The sequence below is a fragment of the Dermochelys coriacea genome, chromosome 3, assembly GCF_009764565.3.
Source record: "Dermochelys coriacea isolate rDerCor1 chromosome 3, rDerCor1.pri.v4, whole genome shotgun sequence".
Classification (NCBI taxonomy): Eukaryota; Metazoa; Chordata; order Testudines; family Dermochelyidae; genus Dermochelys; species Dermochelys coriacea.
In genome coordinates this window covers 14,224,794-14,246,317 of record NC_050070.1, presented here as the reverse complement: position 1 = coordinate 14,246,317, position 21,524 = coordinate 14,224,794, and the positions used below count along the sequence as shown (strand labels likewise).

General features: G+C 39.8%; 1 protein-coding gene across 1 annotated transcript in view; it reads left to right on the top strand.

The window, feature by feature from the left end:
* Positions 1-21,524, top strand: part of SUPT3H (SPT3 homolog, SAGA and STAGA complex component) — a 475,057-nt gene that overhangs the window by 250,092 nt on the left and 203,441 nt on the right. Inside the window, 1 exon segment of the mRNA XM_043510132.1 lies at positions 3,290-3,374. Coding sequence (XP_043366067.1) covers positions 3,290-3,374 — 85 coding nt within the window.

Here is a 21,524-nt window from a genome sequence, read left to right as displayed (position 1 = left end):
CCGTGGTATGACCAATCATAGGATCAACCACCCATGCTTTTTCCACCACCCACTGGTCCTGTTGTGATCCATGGGCAGCCTGTAGGCACGATGCCTCCTGGACATCTAGTGTGACCCACCAGGAGACTGCGAGGCATTCCCCCTCAGCCACCATCTCTAGAGCCTAAGAACCTCCCAAGGAGATCTTGGAGGAGCCAGGAGGTCAGACTAGAGGAGAGGGTTTCACCAATTACTAACATCTCTTCTTCCTCTCCAGATGAGACAGAAACGCCCCCTCCACTGTCTATGGCAGACGATTTTAAAGTATTCCAAGACCTGACTAAGGGTGGCAGATACCTTACAAGTATCTCTTGAGGAGGTTAAAAGACACTCGCCATAAGCTTCTGGATATTCTGCTCCTCCTCCTCCTCCTCCTCCTCCTCCAGGATAGCCCTCCCCATTAACAAGGCACTTTTGAATCTAGCTAAGTTTATATGGCAAATGCCAGAATTCACCACACTGCCACGCAAACGGATCGATAAAAAAAATATTATGCATCTTCCAGGAATGAGGAATTTCTTTTTTCACACCTTCCGCCTAATTTCATTGTGATAGATGCAGTATTATCATCCAGAACAGACTCAACTCTGAAGCCCCAACCTCTCCTTAGGGATACTGCTTGGGAGTTTCCTATAGTGGAGCACCCATAGGGACGCTATTGAAAGAAGAAGAGGAAGTTACTCATCTTGTGCAGTAATGATGGTTCTTTGAGATGTGCCCCTCTGTGGGTGCTCCACAACCTGCCCGACTTCCCTCTACTTTGGAGTTTTTGATAGGGACTCTGTGGTAGAGAAGGAACTAAGGGTGGTTTGCCCACGCAATGCTAATTAGCCTCGAGGCAGAGCATGAGGAGGGGACAGGGCATGGGAGGGTTCAATGGACACAGGAGATCTTGATAGCAATCAGAAGAACAGGGATCCAAATACACCTACAGTGGAGCACACATAAGGACACACATCTCGAAGAACTATCATTACTGTGCAAGATGAGTGACTTCCTCTTCTACCACTTTGACTTTTCTCACAGTGAATAGTATCTTATTCCTCAAATAGCCCTGTTGTAGAAACTCAATGAGACTAAGGAAGGCGGAATTTGGTCCATAAGAAACAATGTAAAGGGAGATTAGAAAATGGGCTAAGTCTTCCTTCATGTCTGCAATGATACATTATTGAAATGACTTCTTTGTTTTGACATACATTTGGTATTATGAAGTTTTGACTGATCCAAGCAACCACTCTGTTGGAAGCATATTGGGATGAAAAGATTTAAAATAATCTAATCAAAGATTGGATAGAGAGGGAGCCAAAAGTAGAGGCTGAGATAACCAACAAGACTTGAAGAATGAGTGCCCATGACTTCTGTGTTTTCCTGAGAATCCTGGTGCTAAAATCATTGTTCTTTACAAGTTCTCATGATTATTTTGGATGATTGGAGTGTGCTTGTCATATATTACAGCTACTCCATTTAGTTTGAAGCAAGAGGTACTAATAAAGCTTTGTTGTAGATGCAGAGTATCTGTTGCCAGATAGTAGTAGGCTATGGTACTGCACTTCATGCCAGGGAAGAAATTTCCATATCTTATTTTATCTGGAAGGAGGAATTGAGGTGAGGGAAAAGTTCTTTAATAAGTTCCTTCTCACTCTTCAGCTCTTAAACCTATGTATATAAAGTAGGCAAGGGCTGAGCATTGCTACTTACTTTATAATTGCACATTTCAACATGTAATGTGGTTGATGTATTAAAAATGTGCTTCTAAGTTGTGTGTGTATCATGCAGCAATGCAATGAAGCTGCTGTTTTGTGTGGGAAGTTGTGTCACAGTGTTAGTGTAAGCATGAGATGGTAAGCAGAGTCCCACATTCAGAATCCTGGATACTTCAGTTCTACCCGAGTGTGGCTTGGACTTCCAACCTCAGGGTATTGGGAGAACAGAAGAGAGGTTGGTCACCTTTTTAAAATAAATAGGATCCTATCTGATTTACATAATAGGGTAGAAATTGGCTAGCCTAATGATCCATTTTTCCCCTTTTATTCAACATGTTCTCTGATTTCCCCTGTTTTTTTGGAGGGTGGGGGGATTAAGAGGGCTGCTAGTGGTCTAGCCTGTGATTTGCAGATGATGCTGTTAAGAGTAAGAATAATTTGGTATTAGACTGAGGAGATCCATAATGTTTGGCCCCGACCTGGCATTTATTACAGATACCTGATTCAGAGAGAGATTTGGCCTGGTCCTAGTAATTGGATACTCTTCTTTTATGCCAGATCACATTAGAGATAGGATAGGGGTTGCTGCACCTTACTTCAGTTCTTCCAATACGTTGAGAGTCTTCCCTTGAACCAGTTTAATCATGTGAGTGCTGTGAACAATTTACTTCCTTTACCAAGAAGCTCTGTTGAATCAAAGTTAGGCTGACAACAAATATCCTTGTGCTGTAAAGATCTCTTTGGTTTTATGGGTGTTTCACCTGAATCTTTGATTTCCTACTTGTGTGTCTTTTTCTTTTCAAACCTACCACCACAACTGCTTCTGTAACTATTCCTGTTCTTGTTAATACTGTGCATTTTGAGACAGGGCTATGTACAGGGCATTGTAGGGCTGAATTAGAAAGGCCATAAAAGAAAATTCACTTGACAACGCATCTGTAATAATTCCTAAAAATTCCTTTCTTTTAATCCATAACAATTCCTTCTGAAAGCATGTGTTGCTTACCATTTGGAAAAAGAAGACATTAACATAAACATTTAATGTAAATATTTTGATGGGTGAAAACTGAAAAGGCCCTATGTCAATTTGTAAACTGAAGGGAAAATGATATCCTTTACTGTTAAATACCATACTATGATGTGGCTGTAGCTGCTTCCTAGAAATTAAAAGTGATTAAGTCCTATTAAATGAATCCCTTCTCTAACACAGGATTGATCTCTACAGTATATTTACTACAACTTGGGCTACTCTAGTTTTGTTCCTAGTAGTTGGGCTTTCACATCTGCTCTTCAGTGGCCATTCCACTCTCTAATACATCTCACTGTGCTAGGATTTGTTTTTCTGATATTCATCCCCAGTGCTCTTTCTTAATTTAATCCAATTATTTTTATGTATACTTCCTTGTACCACACTAAACAATTCATCTTCAATTCACTAGAAGTTTAAATATGGGTGATTTTTTTCTTTTTGCTTGGTTTCATGTAAGGTTTGTGTTTGTTTTTCTTCTTCCAGTTTGGTAGCCTTATATGAAACAATTTTCTTTCAGGTTTTCCTTAGGGGATGTCCGGAGGCCCCTTCATGAAACAGCAGTATTAGTGGAAGATATCATCCATACGCAGCTGATAAATTTGGTAAGAATATCTTTAGTCTTTTGATTACAATATGTTCCTTGTGGGTACAATTTAATCTTTTCTGTAAGAATATTGAGAATGTTCTACCTCTCATTCCTAAGGCTATAATTATCATGTAGTGACTGTACTTAGAGAAAAGGAGGATCCCCTTTAGAATATGTGAATAACATTCCATCCATAAAAAGAAAAGGAGTACTTGTGGTACTAGAGACTAACAAATTTATTTATTCCATCCATGATAGTCTAGAGAAATCACTGCTGAGAAACAAAGGTACTACCTTTGCCCATATGTTCAGTGTTAAGCTTCCAGATATGAAGGGTGTCAGATCCAAGTGAGAACCCCTTTCCACCCACCCAGTAGGACTGCTGTGAAGGGAATCCAAGCCTCTATGCTCTGGATCCCCTGGGCAGTTTTAAGCTTCTGGATCCTGAACAGCTTCTAACCACTGCTCCAATCTTGGGTCCTTCAGCATAGTCTTGGTGTGCAGACCTACTATCTGGCACCCTCTTCCAGTGTTGGAACCTGCTCTCCAGTCTCCTAGCACCTCTAGACACTGTGCACACCCCTTTCCCAGAACTCCACCCCAAAGATATGAAACTTCTGGTTTACAGTTTAACTTTTTCAGGTGCATGTAGTAGTTGTGATGCATATACACACATACCCTTTGTACAGTTTAACACATTAATGCTCTTTTATCCTTAATCACATAAGGAGAGTACAGTTCATACAAAACAATAAACACTATATGTATGTCCTTGCCTCAGTTTCCTCACCACTCTAGGACATTCTTTGGGCTGGGTCTGAGTCTGTTGGGTGGTCTAAAGTCTTTGAGGCCATTTGGGCTCAGGAAAATGTGTAGGACCCCCTGCCCCATGAGGCAGCTACTTGCTTGTTGACCTCTCCTTCTGGAGACCCTTACCCATGTCTGTGAACTTGCTTTCTCCTGCCCCACACTTCCTCTTCCTGTCTGGTTCCCCTGTTCCTGTGTGGCTTTCTTCTGTCTTCTGGGTAACTTTCCATTGTTCCTGCCTTTCCCCTTCCCTTCAGCTAAAGCGGATTTTCAAGGCTTGAGCTACTTTTTAGCATAACCTTTTGTCAGGGTTAAGTACCATCATTAACCTTTAGTTCCCATTGTATTTGTCTGGGGTGTATGTGCTAAGGGGCTTGTCAGCAGAGATAGATCTATGTACATATAAGCATTTGTGATACAGCACTTTGTCATAATACAACTTTATAATATCAGTCTCATGAATTGCAGACACATAGCCCTAGTTCAACACACAGTGCATATGGTTTGTTTCTGGTTCTGTGGTGCTATGTAACTGTGTGTAATTCCAGAGCCAGCTAAACTGGGGGTGAAACTGGTTGAAATTTTTCAAAGAACAAATTTTCAATTGAAAAATAGCCTTTTCCTTTTCAAAACTAAAAATTTCTCAAATGATTAACATTTTCATTTTTGTATGATGTTTTAAAACAATCATCAAAAACATCAAAATGCTTGACATTTTTTGCTTACTGAATACTTAATGAAAAATTATAATATTTTCAGTTAAAAAACAACAACAATCCTGACTTTATTAAAAACGGTGATCAAGAAGTTGTGTAAAACCAAAATGGGCCTGTTTTGAATCCTGTGAAATTCAAGCAACTTTGAAATTTTGATTTTGTTTTTTGTTAATTAAAAATAAAATTCAACCATGTCTACTGAAGACTTTATATTGAGAAATTGTTGTTTCAAACCAGGATGAGAACCTCTTTTCCCCTGTATTTTGACACTTGGTATTATTGCAACTCCGTAAGACCATCCAAATGACAATTTTAAAATGTTATCTAGTTTACATTTTTACAAAACATTTAGGTATATTATTCTACTATGTCCCCCCCAAAAAATTGTGTAAGCATAGCAGGACAATTTTTAGACTTGTGAACATGCACCTGAATAATAGTGAACCTCACTGCAAATTAATAATTTATGCATTTTTATAGTTCATTTTAAAAAACTTCAGTATTGGAGTTACATGATTTGGTCTGAACCACATCATAAAGGATAAGATGAAATTCCCAATTTCAGTCTTATACCTATTCAGAAAAATCAGTTGTCTTCTTGACCTAACAACCATGTACATAATCATAATTTTTTTTTAAAGTTGTCTCCTTAATCAAATGTAATTATGGCCACAGCTTTACTCTTCCTTTAGTTGCAATGGAATGAGTATTATTTGGTTTTTACACTATTAATGCTTAGCTGAACTTTAGAGTAAAATTTGTGTTTGACAAAAATTTAACCTGTGGTCTTGCAGTCTTTTGAATAAATAAATAATGAATTCCTTTAGCTGGGTACTTAGTCGATGGCCACGACTCTAGGTTAACCCTAAATGGTGTGTAGGAGCATGTATGATTTCCTGCCAGGAGGAAGAATGGGAATAGACCAGCAGACACACAGTTTTTCTAACCTCTCACCTTTTGGCCCAAGACAGCACTTTATTTCAGGGGAAGTGAAAGTATCTTTAATAGCTGATTGTTTTGACCTTTGACACCTACAGGACGGAACTCTTAAATCATGGCCTTTTATATATGCCATGGTGGGCTTCTGGAAATGATTTTTGCACAGTCGTTATCCTATGATATTTCACATTCTTACTGAGTTATTAAATATTCATACTGTCTTCTCATTTTTACATAACTATGCCTATATGAGAGTATTAAAACCACACGCTAACTTTGTAATAGATGCTTGTTGTAAACTTGAGTTGATTGCACAGTGCCTATATTCTAATCATGTTGCTCAAAATACTGTGCTACATAAATCTCATTATGCAATTGATTATTTTCCTCCTGAAAACTGATATATTTTTGACATTTGTCTACTATTTCATTTAAGAAGTTGTTTGTGTATGTGATGCAAAGTCAACATGTTGTTGTATACATCTTTCTTAGTAGGCATTTGTAGGAAGAGAGAATACTTGATTAAATCCAGATATGTGCTTCCAAAATAAGTTGCCATTTTGATTAGCACTGATGGGTTGACTTTTGATATCTCTGAAGTTTATAGTTCTGACTTCCTATTTTTAAAATTTATCAGAACTCTATTAAAGAAGGGGCCAGTTAGGACGGATTTATATGGTGGCTACTTTGAACCATTATACACTTCATGAAGTCTGGGTGCCCTAGGGAATGACAACACAAAACAAGACAAATCCAAACAAGATTAATGCATCATGATTGCTACCAGAAATAATCTCTTTGGTGTGCTGAATAATGCACTACAAATAGAAATGGCCAGTTTTTCCACCACTAGTATATAATTCAAGCAGGTGTTAATCTGTACTAGGCAGAAAAATATCAGCTCAGTATAATAGTACATGCAAACTGTGTACATTACTATAATAATACTAGGTTTCAGAGTAGCAGCCGTGTTAGTCTGTATTCGCAAAAAGAAAAGGAGTACTTGTGGCACCTTAGAGACTAACAAATTTATTAGAGCATAAGCTTTTCTGAGCTACAGCTCACTTCATCCGATGCATTTGGTGGAAAAAACAGAGGAGAGATTTATATACACACACACACAGAGAACATGAAACAATGGGTTTATCATACACACTGTAAGGAGAGTGATCACTTAAGATAAGCCATCACCAACAGCAGGGGGGGGAAGGAGGAAAACCTTTTATGGTGACAAGCAGGTAGGCTAATTCCAGCAGTTAACAAGAATATCAGAGGAACAGTGGGGGGTGGGGTGGGAGGGAGAAATACCATGGGGAAATAGTTTTACTTTGTGTAATGACTCATCCGTTCCCAGTCTCTATTCAAGCCTAAGTTAATTGTATCCAGTTTGCAAATTAATTCCAATTCAGCAGTCTCTCGTTGGAGTCTGTTTTTGAAGCTTTTTTGTTGAAGTATAGCCACTCAAATCAGCTATAAGGTATAAGGTATACTCAAATGTATACCTTCAAATCAGCGGCACTGCGATGGGTACCCGCATGGCCCCACAGTATGCCAACATTTTTATGGCTGGCTTAGAACAACGCTTCCTCAGCTCTCGTCCCCTAATGCCCCTACTCTACTTGCGCTACATTGATGACATCTTCATCATCTGGACCCATGGAAAAGAAGCTCTTGAGGAATTCCACCATGATTTCAACAATTTCCATCCCACCATCAACCTCAGCCTGGACCAGTCCACACAAGAGATCCACTTCCTGGACACTACGGTGCTAATAAGCGATGGTCACATAAACACCACCCTATATCGGAAACCTACTGACCGCTATTCCTACCTACATGCCTCTAGCTTTCATTCAGATCATACCACTCGATCCATTGTCTACAGCCAAGCGCTACGATATAACCGCATTTGCTCCAACCCCTCAGACAGAGACAAACACCTACAAGATCTCTATCATGCATTCGTACAACTACAATATCCACCTGCTGAAGTGAAGAAACAGATTGACAGAGCCAGAAGAGTACCCAGAAGTCACCTACTACAGGACAGGCCCAACAAAGAAAACAGAACGCCACTAGCCATCACCTTCAGCCCCCAACTAAAACCTCTCCAACGCATCATCAAGGATCTACAACCTATCCTGAAGGACGAGCCATCACTCTCACAGATCTTGGGAGACAGACCAGTCCTTGCTTACAGACAGCCCCCCAATCTGAAGCAAATACTCACCAGCAACCACACACCACACAACAGAACCACTAACCCAGGAACAAAAAGAAAAGGAGTACGTGTGGCACCTTAGAGACTAACAAATTTATTAGAGCATAAGCTTTCGTGAGCTACAGCTCACTTCATCGGATGCATCCGATGAAGTGAGCTGTAGCTCACGAAAGCTTATGCTCTAATAAATTTGTTAGTCTCTAAGGTGCCACACGTACTCCTTTTCTTTTTGCGAATACAGACTAACACGGCTGCTACTCTGTAACCCAGGAACCTATCCTTGCAACAAAGCCCGTTGCCAACTCTGTCCACATATCTATTCAGGGGATACCATCATAGGGCCTAATCACATCAGCCACACTATTAGAGGCTCGTTCACCTGCGCATCTACCAATGTGATATATGCCATCATGTGCCAGCAATGCCCCTCTGCCATGTACATTGGCCAAACTGGACAGTCTCTACGTAAAAGAATGAATGGACACAAATCAGACGTCAAGAATTATAACATTCAAAAACCAGTTGGAGAACACTTCAATCTCTCTGGTCACTCGATCACAGACCTAAGAGTGGCTATCCTTCAACAAAAAAGCTTCAAAAACAGACTCCAACGAGAGACTGCTGAATTGGAATTAATTTGCAAACTGGATACAATTAACTTAGGCTTGAATAGAGACTGGGAATGGATGAGTCATTACACAAAGTAAAACTATTTCCCCATGGTATTTCTCCCTCCCACCCCACCCTCCACTGTTCCTCTGATATTCTTGTTAACTGCTGGAATTAGCCTACCTGCTTGTCACCATGAAAGGTTTTCCTCCTTCCCCCCCCTGCTGTTGGTGATGGCTCATCTTAAGTGATCACTCTCCTTACAGTGTGTATGATAAACCCATTGTTTCATGTTCTCTGTGTGTGTGTATATAAATCTCCTCTGTTTTTTCCACCAAATGCATCCGATGAAGTGAGCTGTAGCTCACGAAAGCTTATGCTCTAATAAATTTGTTAGTCTCTAAGGTGCCACAAGTACTCCTTTTCTTTTTATAATAATACTAGGAAATCAACCATGCTAATAATGTTTACATATATTTCTGTATTTTAATAATACATTTTTGGATATTTTCAGAACCCTCAATAGAAAACAGAAACAATAAGCAAGAATAGCATGAAAATAGGCTCATGGAACATATTCTCAATATATCAAAATAATTACATGAAAAACATTTTTAAAGTTCAAAATAATTAATTACATTTCCCCTCCCACAGAGCAGAGTAGCAAAGTTTTTATTCCAGAATTAAATTCATTGGGGGTCTGGAGTACGTTTCCAGAGAAGAACCTTGCTAAATGAAAGTTTTTGTTCAAATATTTAAAAACTGATTTGTATTTATTTATACATGATTTAATAATAATTCTTAGATTTTATTTATTTATATTGCAGTAGCACTTAGATGCTCCATTTAAGGCCCTGTTGTACTGAGTGTTGTACACACACGAATAGAATCCAGGGGCAGTGGGGCTTGGGTGGGCTCAAGCTTCGGTCCCCTGTTCTGGGGTCATATCGTAATTTTTGTTGTCAGAAGGGAGTCATGGTGCAATGAAGTTTAAGAACCCCTGCTCTAGATGCATAGTACAAGGGGCATTATATATGAGCTTCCATCTGTTTACAGCTTGTTGCAAATAATTATAGTACTAAATGTAATACTTACCAGTGTAGTTAGTTACAGCAGCAGATTTTGGGAAACAAAACAGGAAATGCTGGGTAAAGTTCATATAAAGAACTAGAAGCAGTTAAAATTCAGGAGTAATAAGAACAGAAGAACTGAAAGCATTGTGCTATTGAATATTATCCACCATATTATTCAGTCTGAATGACATACTTTTGCCAGTTAGTTGACTAATGTCTGTGCAATGTGGTATTTCCTTATACTTAAGGGCTATATTCTATTCTCAACTATGCACAAGTGCCTCCCATGACATCTAACCCGAAATTCTATTTTTATTTGTATTAGTTTCTATATATTGACAGACTTTTGAAATCTTTAATAAAGAGATGTGAAATTTTATTTCATGAGAGGCATGGTCTGAGCACAGGACTGGGAGGCAGAAATCTCAGCTCTGAGGCTTACTTCCTCTGGATTTGTGCAAGTAATTTACAATTTACCTGCGCACGTTTCCCAATCTGTAATACAAAGGTTAATATCTAACTCATTAAGTATCTATTGTGTAGATTCCATATTTTGAAGATAAGTGCTGTTTGTGAGCTAAGTATCATTATTGTTTAGTGTTCTTGTACATCGAGACACTTAAGACATAGCAATGAAAGATAGCATATGAACACCTTTCCAATCAGCAAACAGTCTGAAGGCCTTGGCTTCCATTTTTGGGGCATGAAGATTCCTTCTTGTTTCACTTAAGGGAAGACCCCATTCTCTAAGTCCATTTTTGCTAGTTCAGACAGTGGGTGAAATCCTGATCCCATTAAAGTGAGTGGGAGTTAAGCTGTTGACTTTAGTGGGAGCATGATTTCATCCAGAGGTATAAGTTCTCTTGCCAGCTGATAGAGAAATAAAAGCTTTCATGATGTCATTCTTCCCTTTAAAAGGGGCTGGCGAAACCTGCTCATGGGGCTTATTGTCTGAAACAGGTAGGGCTGAGTAAGTTTGACTGGCTAGATTTAACTTTCATCTTTGATGCTTTTTATTCTTCCTGATCCCCTTTCCTTTTTCAGATTAAAACAGTGTTTTATAATGAAAGGTATTACTTTTAGTTCTTCTGATACTCTCTGGAGCACTCCATAACCTGTGATGTATCCTGCTTCCTCTGTCTAGAGAAAGAACCCTGTGAAAATGCAGCCATCTGGTTGTAGTAAATACTGCTCTGTCAAGTGGACAGGAGATTGAAACTACAGCTCATGGGGTGAACAATGTCTCCACTTATTCAGCAATGCAACTCCCAGTCTCTGGCTATTATTGTTTAGTCAATCCTGCACTTCTCATACATACATTCTGAGCCCAAGAGATCGTCAGTATGTCATTCCTATTACAGGAGCAGAAGCTGTCGGAGTAACAAACTCTCTCAAAGGGAACTCTTGTCAACATGACTCACAGGATCATTCCAGAATAGGTGATTTCCACAGAGCTACAGATGAATAAAGATCTAAATATTTCACTGTTACACAGTTTAGTGCACCTTCAGAGCCAGGTGCAAGGATAGGAAGTTAAATTGTATTTGGATGTGAGACTCTTAGTATTCTTGGCTGTGTGAAGGACTGGGCATCAACTTTCTGAGGGTATCTCAAGTTGGCCTACCTCAAGTAAGAGTGACCACACTTCAAAACACTCACGTTACACCGATAGATTTGATTACCAGCACAGAACTGATGATGAGTTGTAACTCAAGCTGTTGCATCCCCACTGTCACTAGCTCTGTAGGTGATAAAATTCTTGCTTGTATTTTGTTCAATCATCTTGTTGAAACAGTATGGAAGAAGCTTCTATTGGAGGCCTAGTGTGGATTTAGATCAGGTCAGAACACCACAGTCGTTATTTTTGTTGTATGCGGTGTTGTAGCCGTATCAGTTCCAGGATATTGGAGTGAGTATCAAAGAGGGGGACTTCTGTTGGAGAGGAAGGTATAAATTTTTAATATATAAGTCAACACCTCCCCCCTTTTTTACCCCTTTCTGCCCTTCCTGAGAAAACTGTACCCTTCTATACCAATATTCCAGTCATTCATATTATCCCACCAAGTCTCAGTGATGGCAACTGTTATAGTTGTGTTTATTTACTAGCATTTTGAGTTCTTCCTGCTTATTCCCCATACTTCTTGCATTAGTATACAGAGATATAAGGCTTGAGGTATTCTACAGACCACTAGGATCCAATTTGAATACGGATAGAGACCTCTTTAATGCTTTTAATGAAATAAATACTACTAGGAATTGTATGAATTTGGGAGATTTAAATTTAGCAGATATAGATTGGAGGACAAGAGCTATTATAACAGTATGGCCCAGTAGTATGGACAGATTTTCCAGGATGTAATAACTGACAGAGTTCTTCACCAAATAGTTGCTGAACCAACAAGAGGTGGTGATATTTTATATTTGGTATTGGTGAGTAGTGAGGATCTCATAGAAGAAGTGGTTGTAGAGGAGAATCTTGGTTCAAGTGATAAGCTAATTCAGTTTAAACTAAGTGGAAGGGTACACAAAAAATAGATCTGCAACAAGGGTCCTTGATTTCAAAAGAGCTAACTTTTTTTTATTAAAGAGGAGGAATTAGTTATGGAAGTGGATTGTACTGAAGAATTCAAGGATCTGAATGTGGAGGAGGCTTGGAATTAGCTTCTGCAACTTTGACTTAAGGTATCTGAACCCTGCATCCCAATCAAGGGGAAAAAAATTCATAGGGAAGGGTTGTAGACCAAGCTGGAGGAGCAAGCATCTCAAACAAGTGATTACAGAAGGTAGATCATGCCAGACCAACCTGATCCTCTCCTTTGAGAAGATAACTGATTTTTAAACAAAGAAAATGCAGTAGATCTAATCTACCTAGATTTCAGTAAGGTATCTGATACAGTTCCACATGGATAAGTATTAGTTCAATTGGAGAAGATGGGGATTAATATGAGAATTGAAAGATGGATAAGGGACTAGTTTAAGGGGAGAGTACAATGGGTCATTCTGAAAGGTGAACTGTCTGGCTGGAGGGAGGTTACTAGTGGAGTTCCTCATAGATGTGCCTTGGAAACAGTGTTGTTCAACATTATTATTACTGACCTTGGCACAAAAAGTGAATAAAATCTGAAAATGACAGAAAGTTGGGAGGTATTGCCAATATGGAGGAGGACTGGAAATATACAAGAAGATCTGGATGACCTTGTAAACTGGAGTAATGGAAATGGGATAAAATTTAATAGTGCAAGGTCATGTACTGAGGGACTAACAACAAGAATTTTTGCTATAAGCTGGGGATTTATCAGTTGGAAGTGACAGAGGAGGGAAAAGACCTGGGTGTATTGGTTGATTACAGGATGACTATGAGCTGGCCATGTGACGCAACTGTAAACAAAGCTAATGCAGTCCTAAGATGCATCAGGCGAGGTATTTTCTGTAGAGGCTGGGAAATGTTAGTACCATTATACAAGGCACTGGTGAGACCTCATCTGGAATACTTTGTTCAATTCTGGTCTCCCATGTTTAAAAAAGGTGAATTCAAACTTGAATGGATGCAGAGGAAGGCTACTAGGATGATCTGAGGAATGGAAAACCTACCTATGAAAAGGAGACTCAAAGAATGTGGCTTGTTCAGCCTAACCAAAAGAAGGCTGAGGGGAGATATGATTGCTGCCTATAAATACATCAGAGGGATAAATACCAGAGAGGTAGAGGAGTATTTTAAGTGCTAATGTGGGCACAAGAACAAATGGATATAAACTGGCCATCAACAAGTTTAGGCTCAAAATTAGGAGAAGGTTTCTAACCATCAGAGGAGTGAAATTCTGAAACAGCCTTCGAAGGGGTGCAGTGGGAGCCAGAAACTTAACTGGCTTCAAGACTGTGCTTGATAAATTTATGGAGGGGAAGATAAGATAGGACTGCCTACAATGGCATGTGGCCTATTGATGACTGCCAGTAGCAAAAATCTTCAACGACTAGAGACAGGACACTAGATAGGGAGGGCTCTGAGTTACCACAGATAATTCTTTCCCAGGTATCTACCTTGTGGGTCTTGATCACAGGCTCAGGGTCTAACTGATCACCTTATTTGGGGTTGGGAAGGAATTCTTCCCCCCCCGCCCCCGCCCCCCCCCCGTGTCAGATTGGCAGAGACCCTGGGGATTTTCCTCTGAAGCATGATGCATGGTCACTTGCAGGTTTAAACTAGCATAAATGGTGAATTCTCTGTAACTTGAAGTCTTTAAACCATGATTTGAGGACTTCAGTAACTCAGCCTGAGATTAGGGGTCTATCACAGGAATGGGTGGATGAAGTTCTGTGGCCTACAAGATGCAGGAGATCAGATTAGTTGATCACGATGATCCCTTCTGACCTTAAAGTCTATGCGTCTATGAGACAAGGTGGGTGAGGCAATCTTTTATTGGACCAACTTCTGTTTGCAAGAGACACAAGTTTTGAAACTTACACAGAACTCGTCTTCATGTATCACAGCTAAATACCAGGTGGAACAGATTATTTAGCATGAGTAGTTAACCCACAATGCAAGGGACTATTCAAGGTGAAGTGGCCTGTAAACACCTCTCCCATTATAGGAGGGAAAGGAAGAGAGGGGGAAAGGCAACTGGTATGGAATGGTTGTTAGTGGATTATAGATTGTTATAATAAGCCGTAAATCCAATGTGTCTATTCAGTCCATTATTTTTAGTGTCTAGGAAAGTTATGAATTTAAGTTCCCAGACTAGTCTTTTGAAAATATTGCACAGGTTTCTTTTGCAGATGAAGACTGATAGATCAGATATAGTAGTCATTTTGTGAAAAGTGACCTATGTGATCTAGACAAATTGGAGGATTGGGCCAAAAGAAATCTGATGTGGTTTAACAAGAACAAGTGCAGAGTCCTGAACTTAGGAAGGAAGAATCCCATGCACCGCTACAGGCTGGGGACTGACTGGCTAAGCAGCAGTTCTGCAGAAAAGGACCTGGGGATTACAGTGGATGAGAAGCTACATATGAGTCAGCAGTGTGCCCTTGTTGCCAAGAAGGCCAACAGCATATTGGGCTGTATTAGTAGAAGCATTGCCAGCAGATCAAGGGAACTGATGATTCCCCTCTATTCGGTACTGGTGAGGCCACGCCTGGAGTATTGCATCTAGTTTGGTCCCCCCACTACAGAAGGGATGTAGACAAATTGGAGAGAGTCCAGTGGAGGGCAACAAAAATGATTTGGGGGCTGGGGCACATGACTTACGAGGAGAGGCTTAGGGAACTGGGGTTATTTGGTCTGCAGAAGAGAAGAGTGAGGGGGGATTTGATAGTAGCCTTCAACTACCTGAAGGGGGTTTCCAAAGAGGATGGAGCTAAGCTGTTCTCAATGGTGGCAGATGACCGAACAAGAAGCAGTGGTCTCAAGTTGTAGTGGGGGAGGTCTAGGTTGAATAGTAGGAAACACTAGGAGGGTGGTGAAGCACTGGAATGGGTTACCTAGGGAGGTGGTGGAATATCGATCCTTAGAGGTTTTTAAGGCCTGGCTTGACAAAGCCCTGGCTGGGATGATTTAGTGGGTGTTGGTCCTGCTTTGAGCAGGGGATTGGACTAGATGACCTGAGGTCTCTTGCAACCCGAATATTCTATGATTCTAAGTGTTCACACATAGGTGATATGGTATTTTTGCCTTGTCATCTTCCTGTGAGAGTTATATTTGTTTTGAGGCAGATTCAGGAAAAATGCATTGAACAAAACACAGAACTATGTGCTGTCTTCATCGATCTAAAAACGTGTTTGACACTGTAAGCAGAAATAGCCTCTGGTAAATTCTGGAAGAATGTTTTGCTGCCTCATCAAATTCATCATCATACATCAATTCCATGAAGACATGACTGGTCAAATACTCTCAGACCTCTCTGAACCAGTCCCCATATTTAATGGGGTAAAACAGTACTGCATGCTGGCACCAGTCCTCTTTGGTCTCTTCTTTGCAGCCATTCTGAATTGCATTCTGACAACCTTCAAAAGGGTATCTACATAAGGTACAAAACTGATGGAAAACTCTTCAATCTCTGAAGGTTTACTGCAAAGACGAGTCCTTAAGAAACTTCTATGAAGCTCTTTTGAAGATGTTTGTGCTCTACATGGTCATGGTGAAAGTGACCTACAGTTTATCCTTGGCAGGTTCTCAGAGGCAACTAAACAGTTCACTTCCAATCAGCCCCCCCCTCCCCCCCGTCAACCACTACCACTGAGACAAACATCACCATTGATGGTACAAAACTACATAAAGTCAATCACTTTACACATCTTGGCAGCACCATCTCAAGTGATGTTTCCTTGGATCAAGAAGTATCAAACAAAATATGAAAGATAAGCCAGGCTTTCAGAAGACTTCGCTATAGGATACTCAACCAGCATGCCATCAAACTGTCCAAAAAAAAAATGCTATACAATGCAGCAGTAATAGCATCCCTTTTATATGGATGTAAAAATGGCTAGTTTACCGCAGAGACATCAAGCACCTTGAAAAATTTCACGTGCTGTCTTCATTCTATTCTAAAGGTCCGCTGGCAAAGCAAAGTGTCAAACATTAACATCCTTGAAAGAGCAAAAACAGCTAGCATCAAGGAAATGATGGTCAAAGCTAAGGTTAGATGGAAAGGTCATGTAATCAGAATGGGTGGTGATAGACTCCCAAAAAAGTCCTTTATGGTGAACTGAAAGCCAAAGTGCAGGAAAGGCAGTCAATGCAAATGCTTCACAGATACCCTTCACAGAATCTCAACTCATGTGACATAAATATTGGTAACTTTGAAGACGCATCCAAGGATAGACCTGAATGGAAAGCAGCTATCAATGAAGTTTGTGAATACTTTGGAAAAGAAAGATGCAAAAAACTGATTGAAAAAAGGGACCAGCATCATGCTAAGTTTTCAGTGGGATCCTACACATTTCTATGCGACATCTGGTTTTGACTTTGCTCGTTATAGGTCAGACCATGCAGCCACAAGAGAACACACAAGATGCCATGACACTATTGTCTGATACAATATTAGCATGAGTTTCAGCAGCACTTCAGCCCACCCCCACTGATGTACTAGGTAGCTCAAGCTTAAAGCACCACTTAACTCAAGCTGGTGTGTACATACTTAGAGCTGGGGATGTTGAGGACACTTATCTGTGCTAGCTGTGATTGGCTAGCACACTAAAAATAGACTGTACCCCCCACAATGGTGCAAGAGGAAGGAGGGGCTAGCCACCCCAAGAATGTTCCTAGTGTCTCTGATGGACATGCACTTGGGGCAGCTAGCCCCTCCAGCTGCCTGTGATGCTTAAGCTACAGAACTGGCATGGGGATGTTTCCTTAAGCATTTTTTTTCAGAACCAGCTGATAAACTAAAGATTCTGAGCCTCTGTCTCTCAACTCATATTGATTCTGTGGCACCTTAATTTGGTGCAGACTGCTTGCACAGTTGCTCCCTTCAAACCTTTGAGAGAAATTTCTTGTTTTTGAGCTGCTTTTCTATTTTGTTATCCTTCTATGCAGAAAAGGGTTTTGACTGAGTGAAGTGCAATTACTTATAAAAAGTTTTAGGGAGCCTAAATTTGTAGAAAAAGATTGAAGAATTGGATCAATACACTCTGGTGGTGGTGTTTTCTTTTGCCCCATCCCTTGCTTCATTCTGAAATGAGAATGAAAGCTATAACAACAACTTTCCCCAAGTGCTAGAATTTCTGCTCCAGCGGTGTGTGAACCTCGAATTGTTGCTGAACATAAGAACGTCCATATTGGGTCAGACCAAAGGTACATGCAGCCCAGTATCCTGTCTACTGACAGTGGCCAATACTAGGTGCCCCAGAGGGAGTGAACCTAACAGGTAATGATCAAGTGATCTCTCTCCTGCCATCCGTCTCCACCCTCTGACAAACAGAGGCTAGGGACACCATTCCTTACTCATCATGGCTAATAGCCGTTAATGGACAGCCTCCATGAATTTATCCAGTTCTCTTTTAAACCCTGTTATAGCCCTAGCCTTCACAACCTCCTTAGGCAAGGAGTTCCACAGGTTGACTGTGTGCTGAGTGAAGAAGAACTTCCTTTTATTTATTTTAAACCTGCTGCCCATTAATTTCATTTGGTGGCCCCTAGTTCTTATATTATGGGAACAAGTAAATAACTTTTCTTTATTCACTTTCTCCACACCACTCATGGTTTTATATACCGCTATACCTCCTTTTCCAAGCTGGATCCTTTTTTTCCCCTGATTGTTTCAAGGACTCCTCTATGTTTTTCCACCAATTCGCCCCATCCCCAGGATAGTGTCCAAGATAAAGAGGGACAAGGCTATGGTAATCTTGATAGCCAAGTCAGTTTTTTTGGCTGTTGGACTTGCTGCTTTTGTATGACACTCATCACTACAGAGTCTGAGTGCTTTAGGAGTGGAAATAGGAGAGATGAGGGAATTTTAAATATAGATTACATAAGGACACTGGTATGATATATTAAGTCCTAAAATATGCCCAGTGTGAATTATTATTTTCAGAAGTCTGAACAGTTTCTGACTGCTCTGAGTGAAGTTAATAAAAATGCAGTGCCTTCTCCTCTTCCAGACTTGACTCTTGCACTTACTAAACATTGCAGAGCAGAGTGAAAGAAGGCACAAGGTCAGGAGAGGAAGAAACCTCTGTGTATACACAAAAGAGAAGCATAGCTGTAGCATAGACAATAATGGAATTGGTAGGAAAGTAGGAGAAAATGAGAACTAGACATAGGCAGGAGTTGTGCTGTTGTATCATGTATTCTTAAGATTTTTCTGAAACCAAATTACACTAATTCCTCATTCATAAACTGTATTAGTCCTGTTATAATCTGTATAGTCATCTGTTAAAGAAATCAAAATTATGTTCTAAAGCTCATCTTATTGCATTTTTAATGTTAGCTGTAATGTTAGATACTTAATTTGAGAATGTCTAACATTGGTAAAAAGAGGGGATTTAAATTTGAAAACAGTGCATTCATTTACATAAATTACCCAATCTCATAAACAATCAGTGGAAAGCACTGTTCAGTCTTTGTCACTAAGTTATTTGAAAATGTCGCTTATGCCACCTCAGTAACTGGAAAAGTCCTTGTTTTATGAGACTGTTTTAAAACAGTAATAAAGTTTCCTGTGCAGAACATTAATTAGAGGGGTTATCAAAATAAGACAAACTAATATAATTCGTGATTGTATAAAATAAAGGAAGTGGAGGTACCATAGGGACCTAATGAATCACAGGATGGAAACAATCTTCTGGCTAACTAAACATTCAGACTTTGTACTAAGTCATAGAGTGTATATACAACTCAGCAAACCGGAACACACTGTGTGTTTACATGAATAGGAGAAAGAAGTTCACAAAAAACATCTGGGAAAAATCCTCAAGTATTCAGTCTGTTCATACTGTAGGATAAATTAAACATATATGCAATTACAGCAGACTCATGACACACCTGCCTTGGAGTAAAAAAAAAGTAGAAAATAATCCTCTGATACAAATATTTCCTTGAGTACCAGTAATATGCATTCTATTGGTATTTCATTTGTGTGAGGAGAGAGAGAGGGGAAGCTGCCTCTAAAAAGAAGTGATGATTGTCTGATAATCAATCACATATATCTTTAATTGCTAGGAGTGCACTTTAATAAGATGTGGTCATCATTTGTTTTGTGTTACGTGCACTACTAGCGATAAAGCTGTTCAATTTTTTCTTTACTTAAGGAAATTACAACTTGGTTGAAATAACTTGCTGTGGTCTTTCTACCTTGGTGTTCCAACAAGGTTTTGGAGCATTTCCTGGTATTTCTTTTGTTTCAAAAATTTGAAAATCAGTTTGTCAATGGTTATAAGTAAGCAGAAATGTTATAAGAGAAGGATGTTTTTCCTAGACTGAAGGAAGGTACCAGTTTACAGAAGAAAAGGAGTACTTGAGGCACCTTAAAGACTAACAAATTTATTTGAGCGTAAGCTTTTGTGAGCTACAGCTCACTTTTACAGAAGATTAATCAGAATAGCTTCAACTCTCTCCTTGTCCTCCTGGAGGCCAGGTATTACTCCCATGACAACTAAGCCCTAGTAGAGCGTATCCTGACACTTAAGACTTCTGCTGCTTAATTAGTATATGGATTTCTGCAGCTAGGCTACCTGTAATTAAGAATTTGTTCCCCCCCCATTTTTTGCATTGTATCCTAGATTTATAAAGTTTAAGGTGAGAAGGGATTATTAGATCATCTTGTCTGACCTCCTGTATATAATAAGTCATTACATTTCACCCAGTTACCCCTGTAATGAGCCCAATAACTTGGGATTGGCTGAAGCGCATCTGCCAGAAGAGCATCTAGTCCTAATTTGGAAGACATCAAGAGGTGGAGAATCTACCACTTCTCTTGGAAGTTTATTCCAATGGTTAATCGTCCTAATTGTTACAAATGTGTGCATATTTCTCATTTGAATTTGTCTGGCTCAAGCTTCCAGCCATTGGTTCTTATTGTGCCTTTCTCTGCTAGATTAAAGAGCCCATGAGTACCCAGTGTTTTCTCCCTATATATGCTGCAACCCAAGTCACCTGCCAGTCATCTTTTTGATAAACTAAACAGATTGAGCTCTTTTTTGCTCACTGTTAAGCATTTTTTTTTTACAGGACTCTAATAATTTGTGGCTCTTTTCTGCACCCTCTCCAATTTTTCAACATCCTTTTTAAAATGTTGACACCAGCACTGTACACAGTATTTCAATATGGGTCCCAACAATACAATATACAGAGGTAAATTCATCTCGTTGCTCCTACTCTCTACTCCTCTGTTTATATCTCAAAGGATCGCATTAACCCTTTGTTGTCACAGCACTGCACTGGGAGATCATGTTGAGTTGCTTGTCCACTACCACTGCTAAGTCTTTTCAAAGTCACTGCTTTCCAGGATACAGTGCCCTATTCAGTAGCTGTGTCCTGCATTCCTGGTTCCTAGAAGTGTAACTTAGCATTTGCCTGTATTAACACATTTTGTTTGAATGGGCCCAGTTTACCAAGCAATCCAGATGCTCTGAGTGCCCTGTCCTAATTTTTTTACCATTCTGTCGATCTTTATGCTATCCACAAATTTTATTACTAGTGATTTTATATTTACTTCCAGATCAGTGATGAAAATATTGAATAGTGTCGGACCTAGTACCAGTCCCTGTGTAACCCTGCTAGAAACATACTCATTCAATGATGATTCCCCATTGAGAGCTACATTTTTAGATCTGCCAGCAAGCCAGTTCATAATCCATTTATCGTGTGCTTTATTGATCTCTTTTGTCTCATTTAGTGCACAGGATGGACCTGCTCTGGAGACAAGTCAGGGCTGTGTAATGAGAAAGGCTGTTGTCTGTAGGACTTGTTTCGTTTGTTACAGAAAATACAAGGTGCAGTGAATGAGGCAGAGGACTGCAGGAAGAGAAGTGTTGAAGTCGGATTTGCAGAAATACCAAGCACTTACAGCTCCAGCTGAAATCAGTAGGAGCTGTGCTTTGAACATATGAAGTGCTATATAATGCTAAGTACTCTGAACTAATCAAGTCCTAGGTGTCAAATTTATTTGGACTCAAAATTTGTGGAAGTTTTTTTACCTTGATCTCTCTGTATCTTGCTCCCTGTCTGTGCAATGGGGATAATAGCAGCCCCTTATTTCACAGGGGTGTTTTGAAGTAAATGAACTAATGTTTGAGAATCACTTGACTCTGTAGTGATGAGTGTCATACAAAAGCCGAGAAGGAAATTAATAAAAATAATAATAAAA